Source organism: Sapajus apella, unplaced genomic scaffold, assembly GCF_009761245.1.
Source record: "Sapajus apella isolate SASKATOON/1434 unplaced genomic scaffold, GSC_monkey_1.0 scaffold81, whole genome shotgun sequence".
Classification (NCBI taxonomy): domain Eukaryota; kingdom Metazoa; phylum Chordata; class Mammalia; order Primates; family Cebidae; genus Sapajus; species Sapajus apella.
Window position 1 is genome coordinate 3,640,615 of NW_022437021.1, and position 20,897 is coordinate 3,661,511.

The window sequence follows — 20,897 nt, forward strand, 5'->3', positions numbered from 1 at the left end:
ATATTGTCAGGATAATACTAAGGAAAGTTAAACCAAGAGGAGAATAATCACCTGTAAATACATCCTTAGCACAAGTGCTATTCTTTTTTCCTTCATCATCTTTCAATCTTTGTCTGTATCTTAGTCAAGATTCTTATATGGACTAAGCAATAGAATTGAATAGTAAGTTTTCAACTGAATAGCAAATGATAGCATGAGCAAACAGACAATGAGCTCTTTCCATAAATGATTTAACGGGAGAAAGACTGATAAACAAAGTAAACAGACATGAAGTATTAATTACTCAAATTAGAATAGAAGAGTACTTTCAGTGATAATGATCAGAATACAGTAATCACATAACATGATTAATCTTGGAATATCTGCATTTTTCAATTGCATTTTATTAGGGCAAACAAATACATCATCATGGTTCTCAAACAACTTTTGTTTTAAAATATGCCACTAAAGTATATTTAAAAAAATTTTTAAATATAATCATAAAAAATTGAAAGAAAAATTCCCTAAATTTATAATCATGCAACTAATTGTAGTCAGGACTTTAAAGGTAATAATGTCAAAGGGATATTTTTTAGTTCCTTATTTCTCCGGTCACTTAAATAAGTGAGGAGATGTAAGAGCCAAATCAGCGAGGAAATTAAGAATATTTTTCAATGATCATTTATATATCAAGCTATTGAAGACAGGTGTGTAAAAGTGCAGCACATGGGCAAAGTAGAAAATTTCTCAACTCCAGTTAGTAACAAAGCAAAATGATTCTGATCAAACCCTCGAGAGAATGTGGGGGCAAATTGTCTAGAAATCACCCAACTTTGCCCTACTGTCTCTCAGTTCTAAGAACCCAAGAAACAGCAACTTAAATCTGGAGAAGAAAAACAAGTCTTACAGATTTATCATCTGAGTCTAATAATGAGAAGAAATAAACTGAAATAGCTGGTTCTTCAGAGCAGACACAAGAGATACATACTGAGATGCCACATACTTAAACCCAAAAAAGCCATATAAATTTTTATACTTGTTTTCTATCGTATCTTAAACCTTACCCAAACGAAAAGTATCAAGGGCATCTGTTTTCTTAAAATTTAACTATGTCCTTGACCCTTTCATCTTTTTTTATATTTGAATTCCAGAAACTAATATTAAAGTGACTGTGGAAGTGGAAAATAATACTGATCTCTCACTGGAATTTTTTTGTAAATTAGCAAATTTGTTCCAGAATTTATTTTCAAATACTCCACATCACCTCTAAGATCTTTAATGCACATTACAATAGAAGGTTTCATAATTTATGCACTTAAATGGCATCATCTGTGTGCAACCTGAGCCAAAAATATCATCACTCCCTTGCTTAATTCTATATTCCCAGGTCTCAGTAATTTTGCCAACCCCAAACAATTTTATAAAACTTTCATGAAACCAGAGTGAAAAGTTACCCAGCTCCACTTTGAGAGCTGATGCCCCATTCATAATCATTCCACTGATATCTCACTGTAAAGCCCTCAGAATTCCTTAAAAGTGCCTTTTAAAAAGGAGGAACCCTGCAACTGTCCTCCTCAAAAAGCAGGCTAAGGAGGCCTGCAGAGCCATTTAAAGTCACTGATCATACAGGAGGCTTTGGAACTGCCAATACTTCACTAAAAATTTGAGCTATTACTCGGAATTAATTTATTAAAGCATGCCTTTAATCTTAATGTAATTTTATCCCAAGCATGCAGGAGAAGATAAAAGGCAGAGCCAAATCAGCAAAGAAATTAAGAATATTTTTCAATGATCATTTCTATATTAAGCTCCTGACGATGGGTGTGTAAAAGTGCAGCACATGGGCAAAATAGAATATTTCTCAACTCCAGTTAGTCCCAAAGCAAAATAATTCTGATTGAACCCTCAAGAGAGTGTGGGGGCAGATTGTAAACTGCAACATTAAAGCAAACAGAAATCATGCTCCTTGTGCTGCTGGAAAATTAATGTAAAAATGTATACAAAGTCTTCATTTTAATAGGAGAAAATTGATCTTCTATACCTTCTTCCAAGAGAAAGAGAAAAGGTAGAAAGAAAAAATCTCAGGTTTAATTCACAGAAAAGTCAGCATTAAAAATCTTAACTGTTCAAAAGTTTAAATAATATTCAAGATGATATGCAGGTCATTTCTGGTACACCAGTTAAAGATAGAAGACTGCACTACTAGGATAGTATTTAGTTTAAAACATTTGCAGAAAAAATTGGAGTGATAATATGAAAAGGGATTAAATATAAAAATCAAATTAGTTCAGCAAAATCTCTCACTGCTAGATGCTGATAGTAAGTGTCAGCAAGAGAGCTAAAATGAAGATACTCTTAGGAAAGATTGGTTTAAGAAAGCCACATAAGTGGGCATTATATTTGAGCTTTGTTCTTGACAATTTTCAGCAAATTTCCAATAAATTCACTCACTCATAAATTTTAATTACAATTTATCAATTTGCTTTTCTGTGGAATAATACTAATACTTCAGCCTCTCACTGTATCATCTCATGAAAAGCATAACAGACCATTCATTAGCATTTATTTTGACTGAGTGTTACCCATGCCTTTCTGATTGGTATTTTAAATATTCATTTTTCTTGCCTGAAAGTTGATAGAAATATAGGTTGGAAGACAGTCTCTTCATATTATTGTCTATAGTACATTACATTGGCCACATTGACAAAAAAGTAATCATCATGGTCAACAAAGGTGGCTTCCAGTGGGGCATCCTGAAGGAAGATTGATTTCTCGACTACTTACTCAGTATTCTCTTTGCTCTATGTCACCTTTACATATTGGGTGGATATATGAGTCTTTATCTTGTGTAGTATCCACCACCATTTTACATCTCTGGCTACCTTCCTGTTGCTCCAAGAAAAGCATGAAATCAACGGTATCAAAGATGGCCTCCTTTCTTCCAACTCACCAGTGGCAGGACAGACACCAAAGATAACTGTTGATCATACCACAGCATACTCTTCACCCACAGAACAGTAGTAATAGGAAAAGCAAGAATTTTTATTGAAACACAATTTATTAAAGATAAGGATTTTGTACCAAATCAAAAGGAAAAAGTCCTTGTCAAATAGGGAAGATATACAATATACCATATTTTGAATTTTTTCAGGAGTTTTAATGCAATCCATTTCACATCACTTCCTCTCTTCCTCTCAGTTCTCATGTTCATCATGAATAACATATGATCCCTAGGTCAATGAAAACTTAATGTTACATTAGAAGATATGATGGGTTTGTACCAATTACAGAAATGATTCCTAATTCATATTTTCCCATGCACCAGTAATTTCACAACAACTTTTACTTGTTTTCTTTTTGCTACTTTGTTTGCTTTGAATGTGACTATAATTACAGTGTCTTATATAATAGAAAATACTGCTGTTCCTCACCCTGTGATATCAAACTGATTTACACAATCAGCAAAGCTCAAAACCAAAATTAAATGCTGACTTATAAAACTACAAGCTCCCAAAAAGCACACACTCTCACACACATAGGGTACTAATAACTTGAAACAAATTCCTCAATTTGAAAGATTTACACCAGATAAGCAATAACCATGAAAATGACTTTTTGTTTTAACCTTAAAATATGACATCTTGAGATTCATGCTCAAGTAAATCATTATCTCTTCCTCATATTTGAATGACACCTTGATTGGTAGATTATGTTGTAGATGTAGATTATGTTGTCTCATCCTTCCACTATTGGAGAATTTATGGTACTTACAATTTCCCATCTCTCAAATAATAAGCAATGTTCTGTCCATCTAAATGCCTGTTTGTTTGTTTTTTATCAAGGGAATAGAATATAGCTAGTGTCAAGTTGGTGCTATTTTACCTAAGACATCTCAGATCTGACAGAAAATGTTGTCAGCTTCTCTCATGTTCATTTAAGTGACATGATATTTGCTGAGGATTTTTAATGTTAAGTTCAGTTAATCCTCTCTAGCATCCCATACCTCTTCTTCAGAACAATTATCACAGTAAAAACAACAAAAAAATAGCATAGTATTAAAGGTCCCTGTCCTCTGTTATCTTCCTGATATCTACCAGGTCTGGATCATAGCGAGTATACAATAATATATTTTGGATTCTTGAATGAATTTTGAAAAATTTGCAGTTCCTTTGACTCACTTCAAAAAGATGACTGTAAATGTCATCAATTAAGTATAATAAAAATTTTAAAACTCAATGAGCAAAAATTATATTAAAACTTTCAAAAAACAGAAACTCATGTATTAGTCATACTTCTTTGGAGGCTAGCAACTTATCTAGTTTTAAACTATCATTTTCTCTATATTTCAATGAAAAAATATATATGATTATATATATATACAGTATTCTTTATATATACTATATCTATATATACCATATCTTTATATATTTATGTATGCTGTGTCTTTATATATACTATATCTGTATATACTATTTGTATGTATACATACAATACAATGTTTATTTTCAGCTAGTGTTGAACAATAGGTTAATGTTCCATATTAGCTAGTTAATATGAAATTGAAGAATTTGGCAAATGTTCAGTATGATATGAAGTATAAAGAAGGAAATTATTTAGCATTTAATGTAATTCTTTGATGTACTGGAAAGTTGCTTAGTGATCATGGCTCAAAACAGGAAATTTTTCTTAATTATATTTTTAAATTCAAAAAATGACTATTAAGCCCAATGATGTGTCAAACCATGTTCTAGGTATGTAAATTCCTTTAGCACTTGCATTTTAGTGGGAGAAAAGGAGAGAATAACAGGCAATAAATAAATATATACTGTGTCAGAGGGTGGTAAATGTTAAGAAGAAAAGTAAAGCAGGGACACAAGAGAGTAAGCTGGACGTGGAGGAAGTATATTTTATTCAGGGTGGTTTGAGTTTACACAGGAGAATGAAGTTAATGAAGTTATTTAAGCTAATGCACAACAGCAGAATATTGAACTCTCCCCAGTCAAAAGAAAACCAGGCATAAGAATAACATCACTGTATATGTTCATTCATACTCTTTAGTTCTAGATAATGTCAATTATCACTGGTCTAAGCCAGGCTGAATTAAATAATGAATCCCATAATTAACTTCCAGTGAGAATTATAAATTGCTCTTGTGACTGTATGAAAGATGGCAGGTCACAGATTCAACTGTACTGATTGCAGCAGTCGCAAGATAGGAATTTATGCAGTATAAATGAGCATGATGTTTCACATAAATAATTTTTTGTTTAAATTTAAATTTGAAACCCACCTTTAATGTTACGATAAAACCAGTTGGGTTTAATTTAACAGACTTCTGTACTGCTGAATAGAGTAGTCCATAGAAGTGTATGTGTGAGAGAAAGCTCCTCTCTGAATCCTATCTTTATCAGAGCCTGCCTCATGGATGGAAATTCTACATCCTATCCCTGCTCCAACAAGTTAAATTTTTAAAAATATTATTTATTAATGATTTACCATTTGTGCTTCCCAAAAAGTTGAAAACTGTACCTATAATAGTTAAACTATCCTCTAACAGCTGCCTTTATTACTTAAATTTGCTTTTTACCACAGATAATTGACAACTGTTTTTCCTTAGAACTGGAAATATAGGAATGCATTGTAAGTAAACCCAGGCTATTTTGTATTTCATCTTTCCCCAGAATTTTCTTTTCAAAATTCCTCATTTCTAACTTTATTCCATGAAGATTTTTTTAGGAATAGTGTGATGAGTCGTTGGTATCATTAACTGCATTTTTTAAGCTTTCACATGGTGAATGATACTATACTAATATTTTTTACATTGTCAAATATGGTAAATATAAGATTTTCATTTGTCTAGAATAATCACTGCAAATTTGTTATAGCCATGACATAGGCTCTCTCCATTGCATCAAGAAATGAAATAGGACATTCAAATTAATGTTCATTCATGTGAACATTCACACCAACACATATGTACAATTTTATGAACGGAGGAGAAAATAATAAAAGCCCCACCAAATTGCTTAACACCCAAAAGTGGGGAATGACTCTGCCAGGAAGCAGCAGCATTTGGATAGCTCCCATTGGATCCAAATCACAATATGCCTCATAATGAAACTTCATTTGAGCCTATTAAGAATTCTCTGCCTGTGTCTGAGCTCCACCATCAGGAGGGTTGGAAAAGAGGAACTACAGTGATTATTCTAGTTGGAATATAAGATCTAAGAAGATGTGAAAAGAAATGGTGAGACAGAAGAATGCCAGGAGACGTGAAGCGGGTGTATGTAATGGCTCAAGGACATAGATTCAGTACCTTGTCACAAGTAGCCTCAGTTCTGACTTCATGCTCTGTGACCCCACTGGCCACATATTTCCTGCCTGGTTACAACAATAAACAGTATGCTTTTCATTTGAAGCACACTCAAACCCTAATAGTTTCTAATCTAAGAGTCCTTCTGTTAATTAATTTTACATTTGTTATAATTAAAGGTGATTTTATCACCTACTCTTTCAGTTGTTGTATGAAGTCACCCTGAGGACTGAACACTATGAGCTTCTATGATTGGAAAAGTGTTTTTAAAAATCAGGCAGAAAGGTAGTAATAAATCTAAAAGATGAGACCAGCCTTACTTTTTTCTATATGGTCTCTCATCTGTTTTTAAAGAAAATATGAAAAAATTACCAAAATGTTTTCTTCCAAGTACTCCAACATTTTGGCACTGGTTAATGCTCTATGTTACTTTTTCTTCCAGGAGCCTTGGCTGCCAAAGGGTAACCCTGCACAAGAACATGTTTCTTACTTACATTCTGAATTCTATGATTATCATTATCCATCTGGTTGAAGTAGTGCCCAATGGAGAGCTCGTGCGAAGGGACCCGGTAAGTACTGAATAGTTTTGTTTTTGTTTTAATTTTAAAGGATATAGTACCTGTAAATAGTTAACATGGTGTTCATGTTGGACTTAAGCAGCTGTTTACATGTGTAATCATATTTACTTCAATAGTCGAGTTTTGCATTTCATGAGGCATATCATTTCTATGTGGTTTTTGGAAGAAATTATTACATGCTCTAGTAAAGAACTGAAAATAATTGAATCATAATCAAATAAGAATCATAAAAAAACCATGCATTTCTAAGACTTACCAATTTTATATATATATATATATATATATATATATATATGGAGAGAGAGAGAGAGAGAGAGCACTTTAGGTTTTGAGGTATATGTGCAGAACATGTAGGATTGTTGCATAGGTACATACATGGCAATGCGGTTTGCTGCCTCCATCCCCTGTCACCTATATCTGACATTTCTCCCCATGTTTTCCCTACACAACCTCCTTACCCCCCACTGTCCCTCCCCTATTCCCCCCGCTACAGACCCCAGTGTGTGGCGCTCCCCTCCCTATGTCCATGTGTTCATATCCTTCATGCACTTTTTGGTGAGGCTGTGTTGAATCTATAAATTTCTCTGGGCAGTATGGCCATTTTCACTATATTGATTCTTCCTAAGTATGAGCATGGAATGTTTTTCTATCTGTTTGTGCAGAAATCATAAGCATTCCTATACACCAATAAGAGACTAAAAGAGAGTCAAGTCAAGAATGAACTGCCATTCACAATTGCTACAAAGAGAATGAAATACCTAGGAATACAACTAACAAGGATGTAAAGGACTAACCAATAATTTATTAACACCTATGACAGATATATTGAGCACATCTTGTGAACATAGATGATATTAGATACAGTAAGGCAGTGCTTTTCAGTGATCCTGGTGTGCCACAAATGGTTACAGGTGTGCCTAAATATTGATCCCTTCTTCATTCTGATGCCAGGCTGGGCTTAGCCCAGTCATTTCCACTATGTGTAGCTATTCCCTTATGCTAATGAACCATATAAATATGATCATGTTTTGTGTCATTATGCTTTCAAAAAGGTTTATACTGACACAGGAAATGCAAAAGTTAGGGCGAGAGGACATACAACCCTGAAACTTATGTCTTCATGCACAATTACAACAAGCAAGTGTGGTGTGTGTCCTCCTTCTATTTGAGTACTACAGAGAACAAGAGAGTTAAATCATTTAGCTCCATTACTGAGAACCATTCTGGATTTCTTCTACCTGAATTGTCCTGAGAGTTGTTCAGAGTAACCCATATTTGTTGTCAGTCTTCTCTCTTTATATCCAAGATAGTGTTTTTCACAGTGATTTCCAAACCTGGCTCTACCTCAGAATCAACAGGGGAAATTTCATAAACATGAAATAGCTACTGTCCACATGATGCTAGAGAGTTAGTAGATATGAGGTGGAGCCGAGGAATATATCCTGGGTATTTCTTTGCTGCCAAGTTTGGAAATTATCAGCCAACTACTGGATGAAGCAATTTAACTGGCAGGGGAGGACAGAGGAGGAGCATCTTGAGGCTTTGGTTTTTCATTGATATCAGTCCCTGGTATTACAAACTAACAAAAACCAGAACTAAAAGGGATTTTAGAGGTTATTTATTCCTGACTCCTCATTTTACAGATCAGAAACTTGAAGATAAAAAGGCAAAGTGATTTCCCTCAAATCATAAAACTGACTGGAGTGGGGATCAAGCACTGAAATTCAGGTTTCCTTACTCTCAGTTTTTGTTTCTTCATTTACATTGTCAGATGTGTCTCTGTAAATCAGTGAGGGTTTAGCAACACCAAACTGGTTGATTAGGTTTCCAAATCTACCAGATTAATTTTTAAAAAATCAAATCACTGTGGCACTGTGATACCAAGTAAACACTTACTTTACAGAAATTTTTATTTATCAATCCAGTGTTTAAATAATTTATAATTATAGCTTCTATTATTTAGTAGTTATTTTGTCCTCAGTAAATATTTTCATCTGAAAAACTCCACAAGTGCTTCTCTGCTGTCTCCTTTGCAAGCCTGCTTTCCTTAATTTTAACAAATCTTTTCTTTTTAATGGACTGTGCTTTAATTGAATTATTCAAAATAGTTTAATGATGTAACTGTTTATTCGATTAAATATAAAATTGCCAATATTTGATCATTTTTGCTCTGCAAAATTGATGAATCCATATGTTTTATTCTAATGCAAATGTGTGGACAATTCACTAGGATATAGTAAAAGTGGGGACTATTTCCACTCGAGGCCTGAATGGACAAGTGGGTGGAAAGGTGTATGAACCCAAAGACAGAGAGTTGGTGTGGTAAAGGAGGCCCTACAGAAACTCAGGAGTTCCATCTTAGGACACAGCCAGCCTGTGGCAACCCCACAAAAGGAAGTGGAGAAATAAATATCCCTTGTTCACTCACTCTCATCTTCCAGTCTCTACTGATGGTCCCCATTAGCTGAGTTCAACCAGAAACCAGAGGGTAAAGAAGCCCTGCTGGAGATGTACAGATTTATTTCTGTGGGCCCAGGGTAGACAGGACAGGATGGAAAGCGCATCTAGAAGTATGAATAGAAGCTATCTAGCTCAAAGTGAAGGGCCAAGGGATATTTTCATTTTTTTTTCTCTGTTTAACTGTGTTATGCAAACATCTGTAGATAGCCTCATCTTTCAAAACTGGCATTTGACAGTTCTGCCAACCCAATAACTAAAATGCGTGAAATCTGCACAGAGCATGCATCCTGTGTGACAGTGGCATGGCATGGGAAAGCAGCTTAATTTGGCTTCTAATGGCTCCACAGTATTAATAATTTTTGTAGTATGAATATATGCAGAGAGACATTATAATCAATCTTTTAAAACCATGGCATCTGTTATCAGATCTTTTAAAAGTCCTGTCTTACCTGCAGAATAATGTGACTAAACGGGTTTACCCTGATGAATGTTTCTTTTTAATGTCAATTGATCTAAAGAAAATTTATCTCATTTAATTTAATTTTTGCAATATCCTAGCAATGGGTGTAATTATCCCTATTTTTAAAGCTGGGGAAACTGAGGCTTGATGAGAACAAGTGTTCTCTGTACCATGAATACTTAGAGATGGGATTCAAACTGAGACATATCTCACACAGGAGCCAACGTCTCTCTTCTTTACCACTTGGTACTCTTGATTGTCTTTCTTTATTGCCTAAGAAAGATATCTTCTTAAAGAAATGGGCTCAGCCATTCCAAAGTGATGACTGCCCATAACTGGACATGCCCACTACAGTTAATGAGGGAAGCTGACCCCCACTGAGATGAAAACAGAGGTAGAAGCAATTAACTAAGAATCTCTCTGCAGAGAACAATCACATTTTGGCTCTCTATTTTCCATGAATAGTAGAAACCCTAGGAAAGTTACTCTCTATAGGGAGTAGGCCAAGAAATGAAGCTTCAGTTTTTGAATAACCAACCACATTGATCTTGGCGCATGCTCAGTCACATGATGAAGTATTATAAATTCTTGAATAGGCTCTTTCCCCTCTTTTCGTGGGAGTCTCATGCCCATATCTCCATGCCTCCCACCTATAAATGTAAAAGGGACTTCTTATCCACTATGAGATCTTCTTCAACCTATCTTCCTGAAACAGTCAAAATTCAGGTTTTTTTGAGTTTGCTACTAAATTACAGAAATCATGTAGCTTTTTGCATCAAATGGAAATAACAAAAACTGTTCTACTTACTTTTCAGCAGTTGTCCTGGAGCCCAAAGAAGCATAAACTTCTTTAAAACTCTCAAGGACCTAATACTGCAAGTGATTGCTCACAAGGTTGCTGTCAACCCTCGCCTTATGACTAACTCCCTAGATTGTTGCACTTGACTTTTCCAACAAATCTGTTATTCTATTAATTGCTCTTGGCAGTCCCATTCATTGTCATTGCTAGATGTTGCCATTTTCATAGGCTTTTTAGGGGCAGACATGCCAGGGACTCTGCTAGCCACAGCACAAAGGCTGTCCCCTACCTACCACTAAGTCAACCCACATATGCCTTGCAGCTCGTCTATTGCCTAATAACCTTTAATAAACTCTGTAAGCAGGTGTCTAGGGACCTGGATCTGCCGCTATGCACCTGATTTCCTAGGAGAATATGAGTGTGACATTCAGGGAGCCAGAGAAATTAACAGGAAACTTTCTTCTGGGTATGGAAGAGTGAGATTGATTCACCCACATACATTAGGCAATCTTAAAGTAAGTTTGAAAGAAAGAAAAGAAGCTTATCTTTATGGCATGACTAGCACCTGGTTCTTCCAATCAATATATTTTCACCCTAACAGACTTGCTGTTTTTAGCTATGCAAGGGCAAACTTTCTAAGAACAAATGGTAAAACATTTTAAAGATAGAATTTCATCTAATCAATCAACTGTTTATTGACCACCAAAAATGTAACTTTTAGCCCTCAGGCTGAAGTGAATTTTTACTAGTTTGGAAAAAATATCTATGACATCCCCTTCACAATCCCTCACAATGAGCCAAACCTCACATGGAAATAGCTTCATGAGTCTTGCAACCACACATATGGGGTTTGGTCACATTTTAACCTATTTCAAACTGTATTTTTTCCACAGAAAATAAAGAAACAAAAAATTTGGATATTTTTCTCTATATACCTAAAAGAGCCCATTTCCCTCTGAAGTTAGACAAAATGAAATGAAGCTACCAGTAGCAAGTCACTTACAATCGTAAATGGGCAACATCATATGTGAGAACACACTGTGCCTTTTACATATTTTCAAATGTCTGTTTCTTCCATAAAAGAAAATTTGGAAACACATGTCTCTCATCAAAAACATATAAATACCATAGGCTAAAACCAAATAACTACAACGACAAAGCTTAATTCATGTTTGTAATTGTGAAGCATATACTTCACCCAGAGAAAATAAACTAGGCTATTTGTTATTAGCACTTTCTCTATTTTAACACAGTCATTGTTTTCCAATGAGAGTTTTGTTAGATCTCTCTATCTAACCCTCCATATACAAGCAGCATAGGGTTGCTCTCTCTAGACATGGGAAAATCTGTTTAAGAAACGGAAGGAAAGAATTCTCAAGGACTCATGTTTTATACATTATTCATCTTTGAAACTGCTTATGTGGCATCACCAAGAGAGACACATATGGTAAAATTTGTATTGTATTTCACCTTGAAAATGCATATTCTGTCACAAATACATTCATAGAGGTCCAATATCTTGAAATCTTTCCCATCCAAAAGATTATTAGATTACAGTTGAAACTATAAATTCAGGTTTCATGAAAGCAGTTGTCCCTATTGTAATAGATTTCAATATAGAGGGGAGAAACAAGAACTAGAAAAGATTTTACTGCTATTTTACTACTCATCTTTTCTAAGAGTAAAATTCTTTCACTTTAAAGATACAGACAAAATAGTATCAAAAGGCTGAGAATCATGTCATCAACATTACTAAGTCATGTGAAGAATCATATATTTAAAATTGCTTGAAATAAAATTATTTAAAATACTGAATTCTTCTTGAAAAACTGACACTCCAGAATACATTAGAGTAAGGTCCTCCCTAGCCAAGAAAAGTAGAGACAAGGAGAAAAAAAGAAGAAAGAAGAAGAAGAGACAAAGAAAAGCAGCCAAAAAAGTTTTGGGGAAAGAGAAGTTATTGGACATTTTCAATCTACAAATATTTATTGAAATTGCAACTAACATGAGAACCACAACCACAGTCATAAATAAAGAAAAGTGTATCTATCAGCATGTCATCTGTCAGTGATTCGGGCATATGTTTTCTTAAAAAAATAAGCCAGAATACATAATTTTTAAAGACAGTTTGTTCTTAAGCATACTAAAGACAGGCAGGGAGTGGGTTTTTTTGTTTTTGTTTTTGTTTTCATTTTGAGCCAATTCTGGGTCACTGAGTCAGCAATGATTTTCCTCACAAATGCCCATGGGAATATATTAAGAAGTTATTTTTTGAAGAGGAAGGCTGCCTCATCCCGAATGTTGTCACACTAGTTCTATGAGGTTTTTTTGTTATTATTTTGTTGAGGGTAAGAAAAAATATATATACAATGCCCTGTCCTCGCTGTCAGTAGGGAATTCCTGTGGGGTTGTGGTCCTTTTCCCATTCAAGTAGTTTCTTCCCTGGGTTGTTTTCAGAAAGTCATATTATCTCCTGAATGGCCAAGGGTGAGAATCTTATTCCTTCCACATTTTTTTTAAATTAAACTCAAAATAACTCATGACATAAATAAGGGCTGAATACATCCTCAGTTTATTGAGTGATGTGAAAATTGTTCATTGTCATTTGTGTGAATTGAGCATTTCATTTCCATAATATCTAAAATGTTATTTTATTTTTTTTGTTCTATCTGCTCATTCGATGATCTTCATATAGAAAGTCAGGAGGCAGAATTAAAAGCATTGTTCTTGCTGCATCTAAAGGAAGCTAGCAGGATTTTCTCTCTAATTTTTTTATCTGGGTCTGAAAGGCACAACACAGAAAGATTAGTTTTTACTGGAAACCTGAGCATTTTGCACCTCAGAAGCTGAAACAATCAAGTTGTATTTTCTATAGCCTCTTAGGTAAGTAAAGTCAAATGAGTTCCAAGTTCTGGAAGCAACATGAATGTCTTCTAACCTTTGGTTTTTTCAGGATGATTGAGCCACGAGGCTATGTCAGAGCTCCTTTCTAGGTAGGCACAGGAAGATTAGCTGAGAATGGATGCTCAGAGCCAAGAAACTAGAGAAGATAAAATCCAGGGTGGAAACTGGACTCCTGCCCAGCCCAAGGGAGGCTAGTGCAAGTGAGAATATATAAATGAGAGGGAGATAACCGAGATAGCAGAGTTTTTGAGATGAGAGGTCAATAGTAAATAAAACTAGATTGGGATGATCTATTTCAGTAACTTATAGAAAAAATTAGATTGGGAATAAAAGTGTATGATGCATTTGAAAGGCAATGCAGAGAGAGTAATACCAAGATGTGGTAATGGAATGAAGTATCCTACCCTGGTTATTTATGCTACTTCACTTTACTTACATGTCAAAACCAATAAATGATCTTTTAACCAAGGTCACATGATGGAGAAAAGTATAGAGGATCTCTTTATTCCTTTTTAAAGTTATTATTTTTAATTAGATGCTTTCTCGTACGAATTTGAAGAAGAATCTCTTCCTAAAGTGGATATAAACATATACTCAATCTCCAGTTTCTTTCATTTGGTCAATCTTGGTGGTACGTCTACACATACACAAGTCTTCACCTCAAAATTTGCAGTTAGCATTCCCTGCTTTGAGAAGGCTGTCATGAATTTAGTCCAAAACTTGTTATAGATTTGTTTTTTTCTCAGAACTTCCAATTGAGATGCTAGAGGTTTTGCACACTCCGTTAGGGTATGTTGGATCATTGCTGGACAGTTGTGAAGTGACACACGATTTGTTATTTGTTGTGCTTAGCTGTATTACTCCAAATTATATCATAGCTCTTGCTGAACTGCAGAATCTAAATCTTCGCTCTTCTACTTAACAGATTAATCTGTAATCTTGAGCAAGTTACTCAACCTCACTGTGCCTTGCTTTCCTAATGTGTAAAATGGAGAAAATAATAGTACATTTCTCATAAAGCTGTCTGTGAAAAATAAGCCAATATTCCCAAAGTCCACAAAACATCGTCTGGCACACAACTCTCAAAAATCAGCTATCATTATTTGTATTACCATTGTTAGCTTTATCATTAGGGCTTTAGCACTTGTCAATTACTAACTGTGGCACCTTGTTCATTTCTATGTGACACAGTACAGGAGGCGTGAAACATCAAGCATTAGTAAAACACTGCTTAAATCTAAAAGAAATTAAGTATAAAAGTAGAATACACATATGTAGAGACTTGTAAATCACAAATAACCTGAAGGGGTATGGTCTGAAAATATACAGCTAAATCAATGATGGCTTGAGAATCCCCAATGAAGAGTGATATAAGACTCTCACTATACCAGAGAAAAAAAAACCTGAGAGTAGCAAGTGGTTAACTTTTATTCCCCTACCATATTTCTTTGTTATTGTTGTTTTGTTTTGTTTTGTTTTTTAATCAGAATTGTGTATAGCCTACCCTTTTGTTTGCTCTGGCACTGTTTTCTTAACACTTCCAAAGTGCTTCCTTTACCAATTTCCAGATCATCTCCCGATGTATTTATCTCAGATGAGACTTTTTTTCTCTAGTGTTTGTTTTTAATTCTTTTACTAAACACACCAAATCACAACTATGCAGTTCCACAAACTCAAACTCATTTTCTCTGAGGCTTTATCAGGAATCATCTCAAGATTGTGAAGCAGACTAACTTTTAATTGAAAATGTTATATACTTAAATTCCTCTGGAGAAGAATTGCAGCAGTTTCATACAAAGCTGCTTACTGCTAAACTTTCTGATGAGGTTTCTACTTCAATCAGCTGGCTTTAAAGACTCTACAGGTTGACAGTTTTCCAGATGACATGAGGGCCTTTTTGTCCCTTAGTTTATTAACTGAACTAGCATTTTGACATGAAGGTCTATAATTCCTCCTCATGGGGTTTTAAAATATAAGTGAATCAAAGTCGGGATGTTTCTCATTGCACTGTGAGTTTACTGCAACTGGGGTTTACTACAACAGGAGTTGCAGTAAATTCACTGCAACAAGTACTGACGAGGCCCTCTCTGAATCCTAAATTCTTCCAAGATGTGGTCTGCATCAGCATTACCTTCGGTTAGAGATGCAGAATCTCATGTAGGTTTGTTACATGGACATCTTGCATGGAGTTGAGGTTTAGGGTGTGGGTCCTGTCACTCAGGTAGTGTACATAGTACCCACCAGGTAGTTTTTCAACCCTCTCTCCCTCTTGCCTTGAGTATTCCCTGTCCCTGTTGTTTCCATGTTTATGTCCATGTGTACTCAAGTTTAGCTCTCACTTATAAAAGAGAACACGTGACATTTGGTTTTCTGTTCTTGCATTAATTAATTTAAGATAATGGCGTCTAGCCACATTTCTGTTGCTGCAAAGGACATGATTTCATTCCATGTCTGCATGGTATTACATGCTGTATATGTATCTTCTGTGTCTATATATAAAGGTAAATTTTTAAAAAACTAAAAAATTAAATTAAAAATTATGCTAAAATAAGTAAATAAATAAGAAAACAGAATCTCAAGCCCCACACCACACCTTCTGAATCACAATCTCAAATTCCTTCTCATGGACAAGGGCAGACTGGTGAAAAACAAAACTTAAGTCATGACAACTCCATGAAGTAGGACACTTTCCATCATTTTTCTGGAGGGGAGTGGGAGTTGTTTTCTCTGTAATTGCTCTTTTTCTGAGGAAATACAGTTTGGGGTGGAGGGGTGGAGGGGTGAAGAGAAGGGACTCTGAGTATATTCAATTCAGACAAAGCTTATTTTCCTTTAATTGAAATGATAAGGGAGCAGAAAAAGACATGCTTTTAAATAGGCCCCATGTAAAGATGGCCATTGTAGAAAAAATATTTCAATTGCATGCATAAACAGGACTTCAATGGTGAGCATCCTTCTTAGTGTCACCTGTAATTGAATTCGGCTGATAAATAAGCCTTGCATCTCTTCTTTATGAGAAAAAAGTGCTTATGGATTTTACATGTAATAAGTTCAAGGGCTTTGAAAAGTTCTGGATGATTTGCATCTAATGTAAATAATTTTAAAACATGAACTATTAGTTACAAAGTAAAAGCAAGTATACTATCAAAATTTACCTACAATTTTTACAGGCAACTATGTTTTTAAGTATTTTATTTGAGCATTATCTCAAGGCCAGAAAGGCATTAACATAAACTACAAATCATAAAGGCAGGAATTGTCTCAGAAGAAAAAAGTATTACAACTAAATAGATAAACTGGGGGGAAAAAGATTACTCCTGAAATGTAGATGGACTGTTACTGAGCTTCTGAAACTTAACAATCATGCTATTAATTATTAAAGTGTGGAATACATATCCCATAATATCTGAATTATATAAAATCTACTTTTTGAAGAAAACTGTTTTATTTAAAGTTTCCCATATGATTATCCTACTACCACAATTTTCTTTTTTTTTAATTTTTTTTATTTTTCTTTAGGTGTATACTATATCCAGCATTTCTCCCCATGTTATCCCTCCCCACCCCCAACTGTCCCTCCCCTACCCCACAACTGCCCCACTGTGTGATGCTCCCCTCCCTGAGACTACGTGTTCTCATTGTTCAACACTCACCTGTGAGTGAGAACATGCAGTGTTTCATTTTCTGTTCTTGTTTCAGTTTGCTGAGAATGATGGTTTCCAGATTCATCCAAGTTCCTACAAAGGACACGAACTAATCGTTTATTTATGGCTGCGTAGTATCACATGGTGTATATGTACAATATTTTTTTTGTCCGGTCTATCACTGATGGGCATTTGGGTTGGTTCCAGGTCTTTGCTATTGTACACAGGGCTGCAATGAACATATGTGTGCATGTGTCTTTATAGTAGAATGATTTATATTTCTTTGGGTATATACCCAGTAATGCAATTACTGGGTCAAATGGAATTTCTATTTCTAGATCCTTGAGAAATCACCACACTGTCTTTCACAATGGTTGAACTAACTTACACTCCCACCAACTAACTGTGTGGGAGTGTTCCTGTTTCTCCACCTCCTCTCCAGCATCTGTTGTCTCCAGATTTTTTAATGATCACCATTCTAACTGGCATGAGATGGCATCTCAATGAGGTTTTGATTTGCATTTATCTAATGACCAGTGATGATGAGCATTTTTTCATATGTTTGTTGGCCTCATAAATGTCTTCTTTTGAAAACTGTTCATATCCTCCACCCACTTTTGAATGGGGTTGTTTTTTTCTTGTATGTCTGTTTTAGTTCTTTGTAGATTCTGGATATTAGCCCTTTCTCAGATGGATAGATTGCAAAAATTTTTTCCAATTCTGTTGGTTGCTGGTTCGCTCTTTTGATGGTTTCTTTCACTGTACAGAAGCTCTGAATTCTAATTAGATCACATTTGTCTATCTTGGCTTTTCTTGCCATTGCTTTTGGTGTTTTAGGCATGAAGTCCTTGCCTATGCCTATGTCCTGGATGGTTTTGCCTAGGTTTTCTTCTAGTGTTTTTATGGTGTTAGGTTTTATGGTTAAATCTTTAATCCATCTGGAGTTAATTTTAGTGTAAGGTGACAGGAAGGGGTCCAGTTTCTGTTTTCTGCACATTGCTAGCCAGTTTTCCCAACATCATTTATTAAACATGGAGTCCTTTCCCCATTGCTTGTTTTTGTCAAGTTTGTCAAAGGTCAGATGGTTGTAGATGTGTGGTGTTGCTTCTGGGGCCTCTGTTCTGTTCCACTGGTCTATGTCTCTGTTTTGGTACCAATACCATGCTGTTTTGATTACTGCAGCCTTGTAGTACAGTTTGAAGTCCGGCAGTGTGATGGCTCTGGCTTTGTTCTTTTTGCTTAGGATTGTCTTGCCTATGCAGGCTCTCTTTTGATTCCCTGTGAAGTTTAAAGTGGTTTTTTCCAGTTCTGTGAAGAAATTCATTGGTAGCTTGATGGGGACAGTGTTGAATCTATAGATTACTTTGAGCAGTATGGCCATTTTCATAATATTATTTCTTCCTAACCATGAGCATGGGATATTTTTCCATCTGTTTGTGTCCTCTCTTATTTTGTTGAGCAGTGGTTTGTAGTTCTCCTTGAAGAGGTCCTTTATATCCTTTATTAGTTGTTTTCCTAGGTATTTTATTCTCTTTGTAGCAATTGTGAATGGGAGTTCACTGTTGATTTGGCTATCTTTTAGTCTGTTATTGGTATATAGGAATGCTTGTGATTTCTGCACATTGATTTTGTATCCTGAGAATTTGCTGAAGTTTCTTATCAGTTTGAGAAGATTTTGGGCTGAGACGATGGGGTCTTCTAGATATATAATCATGTTGTCTGCAAAAAGAGACAGTTTGACTTCCTCCTTTCCTATTTGAATACGCTTTATTTCTTTTTCTTGCCTGATGCTCTGGCTAGAACTTCCAATACTATATTGAATAGACAAGGAGGGCATCCTTGTCTAGTGCCTGATTTCAAAGAGAATTCTTTCAGCTTTTGCCCATTCAGTATGATATTGGCTGTAGATTTGTTATATATAGCTTTTATCATTTTATGATATGTTCCATCCAGGACCTAGTTTTTAGCATGAAGGGCTGTTGAATTTTATTGAAAGCCTTCTCTGTATCTGTTGAGATAATCATGTGGTTTTTGTCTTTGGTTCCATTTATGTGATGGATTACGTTTATGGATTTGCGTATGTTGAACCAGCCTTGCATCCCCGGGATGAAGACTACTTGGTCGTGATGGATAAGCTTCTTGATGTGCTATTGCAATCTGTTTGCCAGTATTTTATTGAAGATTTTTGCATCTATGTTCATCATGGATATTGGACTGTAGTTTTCTTTTTTAGTTGAGTCTCTGCATGGTTTTGGTATCAGGATGATGTTGGTCTCATAAAATGAGTTAGGGAAGATTCCTTCCTTTTGTATTGTTTGATACAGTTTTAGAAGGAATAGAACCATCTCCTCTTTGTACATCTGGTAGAATTCGGCTATGAACCCGTCTGGACCCGGACTTTTTTTGGCTGGTAGGCTATTCTCTACTTCAGCCCTTGTCAATGGTCTATTGAGGGTTTCAACTTCCTCCTGGTTTAGTCTTGGTAGAGTACAACTGTCCAGGAATTTATTCATTTCTTCCTAGTTTACTGGTTTATGTGCATAGAGCTGTTTGTAGTAATCTCTTTTGGTAGTTTGTATTTCTGTGGGATCAGTGGTGATGTCCCCTTTATCTTTTTTTATTGCATCTGTTTGATTCTTCTCTCTTTTCTTTTTTATTAGTCTGGCTAATGGTCTATTTTGTTGATCTTTCCAAAAACCCAGATCCTGGATTTACTGAATTTTTGAAGGGTTTTTTGTGTCTCTATCTCCTTCGGTTCAGCTCTGATCTTAGTTATTTCTTGCCTTCTGCTAGCTTTTGATTTTTTCTTTATCTTCCTCCTCTAGCTCTTTCAATTTTGATGATAAGGTGTCAATTTTAGATCTCTCCTTGTTTCTCAGGTGGGCATTTATTGCTATGAATTTCCCTCTGGACACTGCTTTAAAGGTGTCCCAGAGATTCTGGCAAGTTGTATCTTCATTCTGATTGGTTTCGAAGAACATCTTTATTTCTTCCTTCATTTAATTGTTTATCCAGTCGACACTCAGAAGCAAGTTGTTCAGTTTCCAAGTGTTTGTACAGGTTTGAGTGTGTTTCTTAATCCTGAGTTCTAGTCTGATTGCACTGTGGTCTGATAGACTGTTATGATTTCCATTCTTTTGCATTTGCTGAGGAGTGATTTGCTTCCAATGATGTGGTCAATTTTAGAGTACGTGCACTGTAGTGCTGAGAAAAATGTATATTCTGTGGATTTAGGGTGGCACGTTCTGTATATGTCTATTACGTCCACTTGGTCCAGCTCTGCATTCAAGTCTTGGATGTCCTTGTTAATTTTCTGTCTCGTTGATCTGTCTAATATTGACAGTGGAGTGTTGAAGTCTCCCATTATTATTGTGTAGGAGTCTAATCTTGTTTTAGGTCATTAAGAACTTGCTTTATGTATCTGGGTGTTCCTGTGTTGGGTGCATATATATTTAGAATAGTTAGCTCTTCTTGTTGGATTGATCCTTTTACCATTATGTAGCATCCTTCTTTGTCTCTTTTGATCTTTGTTGGTTTGAAGTCCATTTTATCAGAGATTAGGATTGCAACCTCTGCTTTTTTTTGCTCTCCATTTGCTTGGTAAATCTTCTTCCACCTCTTTAAGTGTATGTGTGTCTTTGTATGTGAGATGATTTTCCTGAATACAGCACACCAATGGGTCTTAACTTCTTATCCAGTTTGCCAGTCTGTGTCTTTTGATTGGGCATTTAGGCCATTTACAATCAATGTTAATTTATTA

General features: G+C 35.4%; 1 protein-coding gene across 1 annotated transcript in view; it reads left to right on the forward strand.

Annotated features, from left to right (window-relative positions):
* CALCR (calcitonin receptor) overlaps positions 1-20,897 on the forward strand; it is a 70,183-nt gene that overhangs the window by 21,263 nt on the left and 28,023 nt on the right. Inside the window, 2 exon segments of the mRNA XM_032252954.1 lie at positions 5,572-5,619; positions 6,735-6,861. Of these exon segments, the coding sequence (XP_032108845.1) occupies positions 5,572-5,619; positions 6,735-6,861 (175 nt within the window).